The 11,787-nt window shown below is 40.5% G+C and overlaps 1 protein-coding gene across 1 annotated transcript; it reads right to left on the bottom strand.

Moving 5' to 3' along the window:
• Positions 1-1,979: 1,979 nt before the first annotated feature.
• On the bottom strand, positions 1,980-11,767 carry RWDD4 (RWD domain containing 4). The gene is made up of 7 exons (XM_070364338.1): positions 11,494-11,767; positions 10,045-10,125; positions 7,915-8,024; positions 7,683-7,830; positions 6,422-6,539; positions 5,492-5,541; positions 1,980-3,801 (listed from the first exon to the last, which is right to left on the bottom strand). The coding sequence occupies exons 1-7, from the start codon at positions 11,515-11,517 to the stop codon at positions 3,769-3,771; spliced, it is 564 nt and encodes a 187-aa protein (XP_070220439.1). The 5' UTR covers positions 11,518-11,767; the 3' UTR covers positions 1,980-3,768.
• Between the last annotated feature and the right edge of the window lie 20 nt (positions 11,768-11,787).

Genomic DNA, 11,787 nt, shown 5'->3' with positions numbered 1-11,787 from the left:
TCATTCACATTTGTGCTTTAAAAAAAAAAAAAAAACCATTCTATTGGGTAGAATTTGAAAAGGGCGTGATTTTAAGAGCTCAAAACAGACAGGGAAAAGCATATAGGAATTAATCAAGAGTTTGCTGCCACTGAAACCTCAAAGGAACTCAGATTTTCCCCGGATACAAGGTCTGAGTCTTAAGTATGTTCCTTCACCAATGAGGTAGGTAGTGACTCAGGACACTGACTGTGCTCTGTCAAAACACACACACTATCACTCTGCAGTCGCAGCAGAATGAAGCGCTAGAGGACAGGATTCTTTAGGCTACACACGGGGTGGTAAGGCTGGGCCCTTGTAATTTCACACAGGAAAACCTTTCTCCTTATCTCTGGGGCTCTAAACGGTGTCATCAATTAAAGCTTTCGAGGTTAATTTCTAACACTTAATCAAGAAGCAAGACGTTTCTCATCTGTATCCTCTGCTCTCTCACTGGGACAGTTTATTCCTTACTTTATAACTTGCATTCTCTTTTATGAAAGAAGAAAGAACTGATCATACAGAACCGTTTGTGGTTTCAAGTATCAAGAAGTGTCCCAACAGGCCCAATCTTTGCGGGAGCCACAGAAATAGATCCTTTATAGCGTCCAGAAGGACACAGAGAAACGTGCAAGGTCACTTCAAATTCCCCAGATGCCAGTAGTAACAGACAGAGGAACATGGGCTGGGCAGGGATGCTTCCTGTCTGTTTCATCACCACCATAGGTGGCTCAGACGGTAAGGAATCTGCCTGCAATATGGGAGACCTGAGTTCAGTCCCTGGGTTGGGAAGATCTCCTGGAGAAGGGAATGGCTGCCCATGTCATTTTTCTGGTCTGGAGAATCTCACAGACTGTATAGTCTATGTGGTCGCAAAAAGTTGGACATGACTGAGGACTTTCACTTTCCTACTTTCATAAGCAGATTATAATTTGTCAAAGTATGTTTTTTTTTTTAAAAATTGGCTGCACTGGGTCTTAGCTCTGGCACATGGGATCTAGTTCTCTGAGGCGTCTGCCTGCAGTGCGGGAGACCTGGGTTCGATCCCTGGATTGGGAAGATCCCCTGGAGAAGGAAATGGCAACCCACTCCAGTACTCTTGCCTGGAAAATTCTATGGACTGAGGAGCCTGGTAGGCTACAGTCCATGGGGTCACAGAGTCGGACGCGACTGAGCAACTTCACTTTCACTTTCTTTCCACCTTCCACAGTAGATTTGTAGCCCTTTCTATCGGCTGCCCAGAGGTTCTACCCACTCCTTACCATCCTGGGTTGAGGGGTTTTTTTTTTTTTGAGATGGCAGCTCAGTCAGTAAAGAATCTGCTTGCAGTGTAGGAGACCCAGGTCCAACCCCTGGGTTGGGAAGATCCCCTGGAGAAGAAAACGGCAACCCACTCCAGTATCCTTGCCTGGAGAATCCCATGGACAGAGGAGCCTGGCCGGCTATGGTCTATGGGGTTGCAAGAGTCAGACACGACTTAACGACTAAACCACCACCACCACAGCGGGGAGGAATTTAGGCTGAAACCCAAGAGTGAGATAACTTGCTATGAGTTGCAGAAGAGCACATGTATATATACCTACATTTACCGCTCCATCCAGAACCAACGTTCAAGACAAGAACTCTTCCCCAGGGGCCCCACGAGGGCCGGGGTCAGCCTCATGTGTGCTGTGCATGCGTGTGTCTCTACCCTGAGTTAATCCTGGACTTCATCTCCTGACTTCTGGGCCCCTGAGGCTGTGAGAACTAAAGGTTTACAACTTGCATTTAAACTTTTTAGATGCTGGGCATTTCTTATCCTCTCATCAGCTCATTTAAAATATCTTTTTTTTTTTTGGGGGGGGGGTCCAACATTTTGCACCATTTCTAGCTGGATGGTACATCTTGCGCTGTAAGTCAGAGCAGTTATAAAACCAACAGTTCTCTCTCAAGTACGTGAAATAAAACATACAGAAACGTCACTGGGTAAAATTCAGGTTTTATTGCTTATTACATCATTCCATACAGTTTTACGTAAACAGACTTTGAGAAAATATAGTGGGAGTATTAACCAGATGACGGCGACCTTGGTGAGGATGTTCAAGTGCTTTACATAAGGCAGGAAGAGGCGCCACTGCCACCGTCAGCCCCGGAATTTGTACACTCCATATAAAAAGAGTAAAAATAGTTCATTGGCATTTAACTAGCATTATTCTTTGTAATCTATGAGCCACGACACACCTGAATGATTTCAGAATCTTCTGCATAAAACAAAGCATTTTTTCCTACTAGCAGATGTAGCAGTTTCAGCTTCTTCGAAAAACAAGCAAATTGGCACAACATAAACCACGCCCACAACATGAAGACAAAAGTTAGTGTGTTCCAGTGGTCCTGGATTTTGATGTCTCTGTCGGACTAATCCAAGCAACACAAATGTAATTCGGCATTTAAGAATGAGACTGAGTTTCTTCCTGTAGTTATGCTTACGTTAGAATTCAAGCGATTTCACTGACGCCTATGTGAACCTAGCAAAAACCACGGCTACAACAATCTGCTCTTTTGCTAAGGAAACGTCTTTAAAAGTTTACTATTCGTTAGAAACTTAGACCCAAGCTGCACAGGTATAACTTGAGGGACCAAGAGCCAACCTTTCCAGAAACCACGGCAGTAGTCTAAGTATTTTTGAAGCTGGGGAGCATATGCTATCTCACATACATGTCAGTAACTTCCTGGTAAAACTGCACTAATAGCTTCCTCTGTTAATGACTTAAAAAAAAAAAAAAATTCCAGCAAGTACTACAGTTCAGCATTTGAAAGATTTCCAAGTCTATTTGTACATGGATGCCCGGGCTGAGACATACATTTGGGTACTGGAAAAGCAACAAGGCTTAAAATGCGGTTTTATGTGAAACCACTTAGAAGAACTCAGTTACCAAACAACTAAAAATACACAATGGATAAATAGGAATTTATTAAAACCGCTGTCTTTAACAATATAAAAATTAAATATTAAGGCATCTTTTACTCCCATCTAGGTATATGCAGCAAAGAGAAATGGTTTAAATAGGAACCAGCACTTCTATTCAAATATTTTCTAATGTATTTGGCAGATCTTTTAATTTTTTTCCTTTCTCTGATTCCATGTATCATTGAAAGCTCTCAGGATCAAACATCATTACCCAAATCAAAAGTATTAACAGATATACATTTCTTAAAAAGCAGTTCACCCCTGAAAAATAAAAAGGACCTAGAAAGAATATTACGTATAAAGTTCAAATACTAGTATTTAAATTTCTCTGAAGCAATTTACGCTTCAGTAATTAAGAGAAAGAAGGAACAAAGACTTAAAGACGAGAAGCCTGTTAATACGGATCATACTGTGAAAACACTGTTCACTCACTGTTCTCCACTGGGATAAGAATTTGCAAAGGCTGGAAACCCCTTTAAAAAATATCACATCCACTGGAATAAGATCACATAAATTGACATCGATTATTTGTAACTCCTTGTATTTGTCCGTTTATAATTGGTTCCATAAAGTATACTAAACAGTAACATTTTCACCTTTTATTAAGGCAAGTTTGTGAAAATAATTTAATACAACCAGATTCCCTTCATGAACTTTCAGCTTTAAACATTTTTTTTACGTAAGAAACATACAAAACAATTGTTTTATAAAAAGCCACCTCGATACCAGAAAAGAGTAATGAAAGATTTTGAACCCCATTTACTTATTAAAGGATGCTCTTTCTTCGTCTCAGATCCCAAGGGCTATTCATCGTCTTTAGAGCCAGTTTTGCTCAACTACAAAAAAAGATGAAAACAAATATTCAACAAGTTTAAGCTATCGTCTTATCTGAGTTCACTTTTTCCACTTAAAATCAAAAGTCAACCCACTCCAGTGTTCTTCTCTGGGGAATCCCAGGGATGGGGGAGCCTGGTGGGCTGCTGTCTATGGGGTCGCACAGAATCAGACACGACTGAAGTGACTTAGCAGCAGCAACATTTATAGTTAACAGAACAGGCAACAGCGTTCAGGTAACTTGTACCACCTAAAGATTTCACCACGTGGAAATACTAACACTTTTAAAATTCAGGCTCAACTACTTTAAACATGATTCTTTGATAATATAACCTCAACAGAAAGAGGGAAAAAAATTCCTTAAAGCTTTCCAAGAAATAAATTGGAACCGAGAGTATACAAAAGGTGCCATTTATAAAAGGAATGATATTTTTGTGTTTTTTTAAAAAAACAATAAATTCTAAAATTTTTAAATTGTGGTAAAAAAAAAAACCGTATTAAGATTTATCATCTTAACCAGGCAATTCTTAAAATTTTGAAAATGGTACAACTCTTAAATTGCAGGGTCAGCCTTTTGCCCAAGAAGACGATAAGAAATAAAGATCAACCTCAAATCTCGTGGGTAGGGTTTTAGACCACTGCGGTAAAGTGAACATCACAATAAATCAAGTCACACAGATTTTCTGGCTTCCCAGTGAATGTAAGTTATATTTACACTATACTGTTGCATTATGTGTAAAAGAACAATGCACATACCTTTATCAAAAAATACTTCATTGCTAAAAAATACAAACCCTCGTCTGACAATGCTAGATTGCCACAAACCTTCAATTTGTACAAAACGGTATCTATGAAGCAGAATAAAGTGAACTGCAGGAAAATGAGGTCTGTCCATACTGAGTTTCTTTATTCCAAGTGCAGTTCATGGCTCCTCACTCTCAGATGACTGTGTACTTGGTTTTAGAACCACATCAATTGCTTCAAATAGTTTCTATAGAAAAGGCCCAAACAGCTGGCTTCAAAATAAACTTTAAGAAAACACTGCTTTTAAATCACCCGTATTTGTGGGTCCTCATTGATCCTAATTTTGGATCACAGGAATTATTTCACATAGCACAGTGACACTAATTGGCATAAAAACTCATTTCACAAAGTCCCAGATAGGGCATTAACTCGCTGTGTTAAGGATCTGTTGACGAGGAATCCAAGACAAACGCTGAGAGAAGTGGGCCGAAAAGCCCAAGTGGAAAGTAAACAATTCTGTACAACAGAAACAAAAAACCTTTCTTGAGGATGGTGGGCAACCGCATTCAGGGGTTTGTCCTAAAAAAAGTACTTCACCTCCACTGAGAAATCAAAACACTCCTTTTTGTGACTTGTTCCTTCAAATTCCGTATTATCTATAACTCAGAGTTATGTTTTACATAAACAGTCACCCTTTATTGTAGTTACAACTCACTTCTACAGATTTTTCACTATTTAAAAAACCAAAACCTAAAACTGAGGGGCTAGGGAAGAGAAAAATGTGAAGGATATTTCAAAAATACTTACATGCTGAATGTGAAAAAGGAAACACAGACATCAGGGTCCAATGCAAAGATTGATGGGGGAGAAAATGGAAGATGTGAATTTCATTACTTGACAGCAGTAACTGTAACAATCTTATGAAGAGGAGAACAAAATGTTACAAACCTTCACCACATCAACCCAGTTCCATCCCCGAGGAAGTTCTCCTTTGTGATCTAGGGGAGAAAAACGGTAACTTTATTGCTAAGAACAATCAGTAATACTTAAACTTAAATAAGATTTTTCTATACTATTCTATACCACAAATGGATTAAAAATTTAAATCATTTATTATTAAGGAGGAAAAACAGCCTATCGTCATTCTGCACTGAAAGCACTTTCCCTGGGAAAGTTCCCCTGGGAGTACTTGCAAGGCGTTTTAGATGTTACTGCCTTTCTTATTTATCCTCTTCCCATTCAAGACAAAACCTGACATCACGGAAAAAAGATGGAGGTGAGCTGGTAATGCCAGGAAGAGAAGCTAATTAATTTATTAGTCTGATGCCCTTGCACAACTTCCCTGCTTTATATAAGGTCCCCGCTTAATGAAATAAGTGTGTCACTGTGCTGTTCTGTGAGTTATATAAATAGATCAATTACAGAAAAAATCTGTTATTTATTGTATTATGATCTGATGGTAGACCAGACTTCATTTCTAATGAAAGCTGTATTTCAAAAAAAAATGTCAACAATATACTTATCTGTCATAAAGGTAAACAAACAGGAAAATCCCAAACATGTCAGAGAGGGTACCGGTAGGACACATATTTGTTCACTATTCTCATATTCTACAGTATTCAGACTGATGTACACTTGGCCACTTCACCTTCTTCTTAAATGCTTCTCTCTTGTGGTAGTTCAGTTCGGTCACTCAGTAAAGTAGTAGTAAATATTTTCAATATGTATTTGTGACTTAAAACTGTCTCTGATCCAAATGGTTTAAGAATAAAGAGTGCAGAGAACCAATATTCTAAATCTAAATAATACTTATTAGGCACCCATATCACATCAAAAAGCAGTCAAGTGTATCATAAAAGAAAAAAAAATAACACAAACCTGTTTTATCTGCCAGCTTACGTTTCTGGGCTTTTGAAAGTTGTTCCTTTTTATCTTTTTTCTTACTTGATGGAGCTGTATTAGGAGTTTCAGCTGAGATGATATTGCTTATGGATGTCTAGAAAAAAAGAAATAATTCTTAGACTCTTGCCTTAAAACTTACTGAATTAAACTAAATATGCCCACATCCTGAAATGAGCTGACAATTTTTAGGTTTGTGAAGTAAAAGACTCTTTAATTATTATGTTCATTAATCCGGTCAGGAAGCTCAGCACATGACTGGTTTTACTCCCCTAAAAGTTCACACTGAAGGACATAATATTGTTACACTGTTATCACCAGATCCTTGAGAAAGAAGATCTGATACCAGGATTATCCTAAAGCTCTGAAGTGCCGAGGTAATTTTACAACTCAGTTCATTTGCTATTATTTGAAAGCTTAAATATGTCTTTAGAAAAATCACTGTGTGCCTACTTAGAGCCTTCTGGTTCCCAGAGGAAATGAAGGAAAATTTTTAAATATTTGAGTTCATGGAGTCAGAGAGACAAAACTGAAAATGCTTACCAGGTGCCAAGCATTGCTGTAAAGGTTGTACATATATCACTCATTTGATTCTGAGTACAATCTTATGAAGTAACTACTATTATAACTCCCATTTTACAGATGACAAAACTGAGCACAGCAAGATTAAGAAAGCTGCCTAAAGTCACACAGCAAAGAGTGCATTCTCAGGGCCACAAGGTCTCGCTCCCAGTGCAGGAGTCACCGCCCTTCTCTGCTCCTCTAGCTGCCTCTCAGGGTCCAGCTGTAACTATCATCTTGAATGTAATACAAAATCTCCTCCCAAGCTGTCCTGGTGGCTCAGTGGTAAATAATCCACCTGCCAATGCAGGAGACACTGGTTTGATCCCTGATCTGGGAAGATCCCACAAGTTGAGCAGCAGCTAAATCCGTGTGCCATAACTACTGAGCCTTGCTCTAGAGCCCAGGAGCTGCAACTGCTGACATGCAAACGCTGAGGAGCCCCTGCTCCACAAGAATAGAAGCCGCCACAATGAGAAGCCCATGCACCGCAACTAGGGAAAAGCCTATGCAGCAAGGAAGACCCAGCACAGCCAAATAAATAAATAAACTAAAAAAACCCCACCAAAAACAAAGTCTCCTTCCAATTAAAAAAATAAATAAATTAGTAGTAAAAATGAATCACTAGTAGCATAAAACCAAAGCAAACAAAACGTGGCAAAGTCGAATCCCTGCTCACAGCAGAATGAACGGGATGATGGTTCTCCATGAACTGCTCCTTATTGTCCTTGGCGTATTCAAACAACGTGTAGGTCATGGCCGTCCCGAGGTGGACTTCCACTGCTTCCTGTAACTTGGCTAATATGCTCTGTTTTACATCTGATGATCTGCAATGCACAAGAAATACACCGCTAAGAGAAAAGTAAAAAAGGGAGTTACCATGACTGAAATGACAACGTAACAGTACTTACATGGTGTTGTTAAAAAAGGCATTCATGGATATGATGGGAGGTGTCTGCGGATAGGTTTCTGTCCAGGAAATCTCTATGAGGAAGGCTTTGGGATCCCCATTTTCACCTATCTGAAGAAAAGGGGAATCTTAGGCTTGTAAAAAGTTCTACAAAAACAGAATATTAAATGATGATTGTTAAAATGATGACCTCAAAAGCTTGTGATCAGATCGGAAATGTCGTTATTTTTAAAAGTTCAAGGGGATGAGCTAAGTAAGACCCTGTTGAGGGTGAGGGTAGTGTAAACGTGTGTGACTTTTAACCCACTCTGAGCCTGTTTTAACAGCTTTGGTTGATGTCCACGGCCTGCCTCCAGTCTTTCCCAGCAGCAACTATATATCTTATACGTACAGTTTTTATACCATCAAAGCTTTCTGAGGACAAAGAGAAGATATCAACCATGGACAACAGAAATAGAATAGATAAAATCCACACACTTGAAATACCTCATCTTTCTCTTCAGTTTTCCAACTGCTAAATCATAATAGACATTAGGAACATGTAAATGGATAGGCATTAGTTAGCACAATCTCAAGAAACTAGAAAATGAAATGTAAAATTCAGAGAAATAAAGAAAGGGCAGAGAGAGAAGGAAGGAGGGCCTTAGCCTGGGCAACAACTCCTAAGTTTTTATCTTTTTATTTATTCTATTTTTGAGGTGTAATTGAAATAGATTATGTTAATTTCAGGTGCACGACATAATGGTTTGACATTTCCATACACTGCAAAATGATCACCACAATGAGTTTAGTTAACATCCACCAACACACACAGTTACAGGGGTTTATTTTTGGTTATGATGAGAACTTTTATGATCTACTCTCTTAGCAACTTTCAAATACACAATAGGGATTATCAACTGCAGTCATCATGCTGTACACAATATCCCCAGGACTTATAATTGGGAAGTTTATATCTTTCAACAGCCTATTTGACCTGAGTTGCTTAAAGATCTCTTTTTTTTCTTTTGCTTTCCCCAGCTTTTTATTTTGAAAACGTTTACAGAAAAGCTGGAATAAAACCATGAACACCACGCACACTTCACTGCATACAAATCCATCAGTGTTTACACGATAGGACACTCACATATCCTGCAACATCCTCAGTGAGTAACTGCTGGTGTTAGCGCAGACATCGGGGGAGGACGGGGGGCTCTCCCATTCACTAGGGTAGGGAGGCCATGAATGGGGAAGTCTGGGGAGGTGACTGGATGCAAGGAGAAGGGCCCAGTGCTTAACTTCACTGTTACCTTTGGCCACTAAGTCTCTGTTGTTCTATTTGTGGGGTGATGTGAGGACTGTGGAGCTTGAAAGGGAACTGAGAAGCAGTGAGCAGAGAGGGGAGTTTCTGAAGGAAATAACTATAAAGGATTTATTTCCTGTGAGGTCAGTAACAATCATGCATAAGGATCAATTTATTTTAAATGGTGACAATGTCAGCAACCATAAACCTTTCTTAAGTCTTTTATGAAAAAACCTTCCCCTACCACCCGCCACTACTTAACAGTTTGGATAAATGGTCTATATTATTTGTTTATGAAGTCAAATACTGGTGCTGTTCCATGCTGAAAATTATAAGCAACCTGTGTTTTAAAGAAAAATTGACATTTCATATATGTGAAAAATATTCACACGTGTTGATAATACAGAACTACAAAAATAACAACTTTTCTTGACTAAGCTGTAAAGCAGTAAGAAGAAAACTAGGCTTGGCCTAGAGACCTGGATTTTAACCCTAACATTTATCAATATCGCTGTGGAAACTTGGGAAGTCAGGGCTGAGATGCTATCTTTAAGATTAGAAGGTAAAAACCACAATTTCTAATGTTTCTTCCATTTCTAATACTTCATATTTCTCTTATACTAAACACATTTATCTTAGTTTGAAAAAGCTTCTGAATTAAGTTTTCAAAGTTTGAAAATAACTGATGTCATGGTGATGAGTTTTCATTTTCATTTAAATGTGTCAGCAAATCCAAAGACATAGTAAATGTAAGCCACTAAATTAAAAAAAACAAAAACAAAAAACCAGCATTTTAAAAAACAACTTCCCAACAAAGTAGCAAGTGCTCCTCTTTATGTTAGGTCTTACCCTGTATTGAAATGAAACTGGACTTAATTCCCGGAAACTTTCATCTCCTTCATAAATAGAGCGTAACGCCTCCAGTTCCATCTGAAAGAAATGAATTAAAAGGGTTTTGTTTAATCGTACAAGTGGATTAGAAATAGAACATAAACTTATAATATGTCCACGGTCACACAATTCTAGACGACTGAAGGAACTAATAAGAGTGAATGAATGGAGAAAAGCTAAAAGGAACCAGTCAGTGTGAGAAGAGGAGGTCTGAAAAACTGGGCAGGAAAATGATCTCCAAACATCTGAAAATCGGTCCTATGAAAGAAGAATTGAGTTTTATTGTTAAATGGAGATCTGGTTCTCACCGCAGGAATTTTGCTTCAGTATATCTGAGACAGAGAGCAGGCATCTGTTTTACTAACAATTGCCCAAATGGTTCTAGGTGGTGGTCCCTGGGCCAAACTGGAAGGAACATTACACTGTACGCTGCACGCTTCACAGGAAGAACTGTTCAAGCCTTAGCTTAGAAACTAACCTGGCAAGAGTATTTTAGAAGCATTTGGACGTCATGGCTTGTGGGTCTTCTTTAAAGGTAACTTTCAACCCCGAGATTCCATTACTTCTATCATACACTGATAAAAGTGCTAACTTTCAAGCAGTATATTCTAAATGAAGAGTGAGATTGGGATTATTTATCTAGGAGACTGGGATTCTAGACCCGATTTTACCACAAACTCACTGTGCAGCCCTGGGACTGTCACTTTATGTTTGTAGACCCTTCTTCTCATCTGTACACATTACACATTTAGAAGCTCCCTCTAGAGATGACCTGGAGCATCCCTTCCAACTCTCACGTCATATGATTCAATGTCAAGGTGGCATTTCATGAGAAAATACTTGAGTGTAAACCATACAACTACCCTAGTACATGGATGCTCAAAACAGACCTCGTATCTACTGGAAAACCATAAGGTGAATAAATGATTCCTTCCACCAAGCTATATGGCCAGAAGACACTAGGGTCATTACTTCCCTGCACCAGAAATTTAACTAACTCAATTAACTTTCTCTGCCGGTCAACAACAGATTCTAAGATGTAAACGAGATAGGATTCTAAGAAGCCTAACTCGGAACGCGGGCGCTAAACAACTCCGGGGTTTAAGGCCAACCAAGTGCACCGGCTTGCGGGCCAAGGACACTTGCCCTTATTGTCAAGAGACCCGGAGGTGGGGGGCGGATCCCCGGCTTCGCAAAAATCCAAAACTGCGGGGCGGGTGGGGGTGGTGGTGGAGAAAAAGCAGAGGCGGGCCCCCACCCCGGCACGCGTACCGGGGCCTCTCCCCGCAGGACGCCGACAAACTTGGGGCTGCTCCAACCAGATTGCCGCCTTGGGGGCTAGGGGCACGCGCGGGCGGAGAGGGGCACCGCGCCTGCGCGGGGAAGGGGCGTCGTGCCCGGACTCACCTCCTGGTCCTCGTTGGCACCCATCGCCCCAGTCACGGGGCGCACAGCGTTTCGTGACAACGAAAAGGAAGCAAGGGCCGTGGCCCCGAGGCCGGGCCGCTCCCTCTCCGGCTCCCTGGGCTGCTGAGACACACACTTCGCGCGGCAGAAGAAGAGTCGCGCGCCCCCGATGCCCGGGCTGAGCAAACCCGTCGGGCCGCTGGCTGGGGACCGGAGGCCGCGACAGCCGGGACGCCGGGAGGCTTGGATGAGAGGCGGCGGGGCGGTGACCACAAAAGCCCCGCCCTCTCCTCC

The sequence above is a fragment of the Bos mutus genome, chromosome 27 (genome assembly GCF_027580195.1).
Source record: "Bos mutus isolate GX-2022 chromosome 27, NWIPB_WYAK_1.1, whole genome shotgun sequence".
NCBI classification, from domain to species: domain Eukaryota; kingdom Metazoa; phylum Chordata; class Mammalia; order Artiodactyla; family Bovidae; genus Bos; species Bos mutus.
Note: the sequence above shows the minus strand (reverse complement) of the source record. Positions and strands in the feature narration are given on the sequence as shown.

Excerpts from the sequence above, each read along its gene's own strand:
- RWDD4 (XM_070364338.1), bottom strand. The coding sequence starts at position 11,517 with ATGGGTGCCAACGAGGACCAGGAG. Across the intron at positions 10,126-11,493 it reads GTGCCAACGAGGACCAGGAG|ATGGAACTGGAGGCGTTACG; the intron begins GTGAGTCCGGGC and ends CATTTCTTTCAG. Across the intron at positions 6,540-7,682 it reads ATCATCCCGTTCATTCTGCT|ACATCCATAAGCAATATCAT; the intron begins GTGAGCAGGGAT and ends CTTTTTTTCTAG.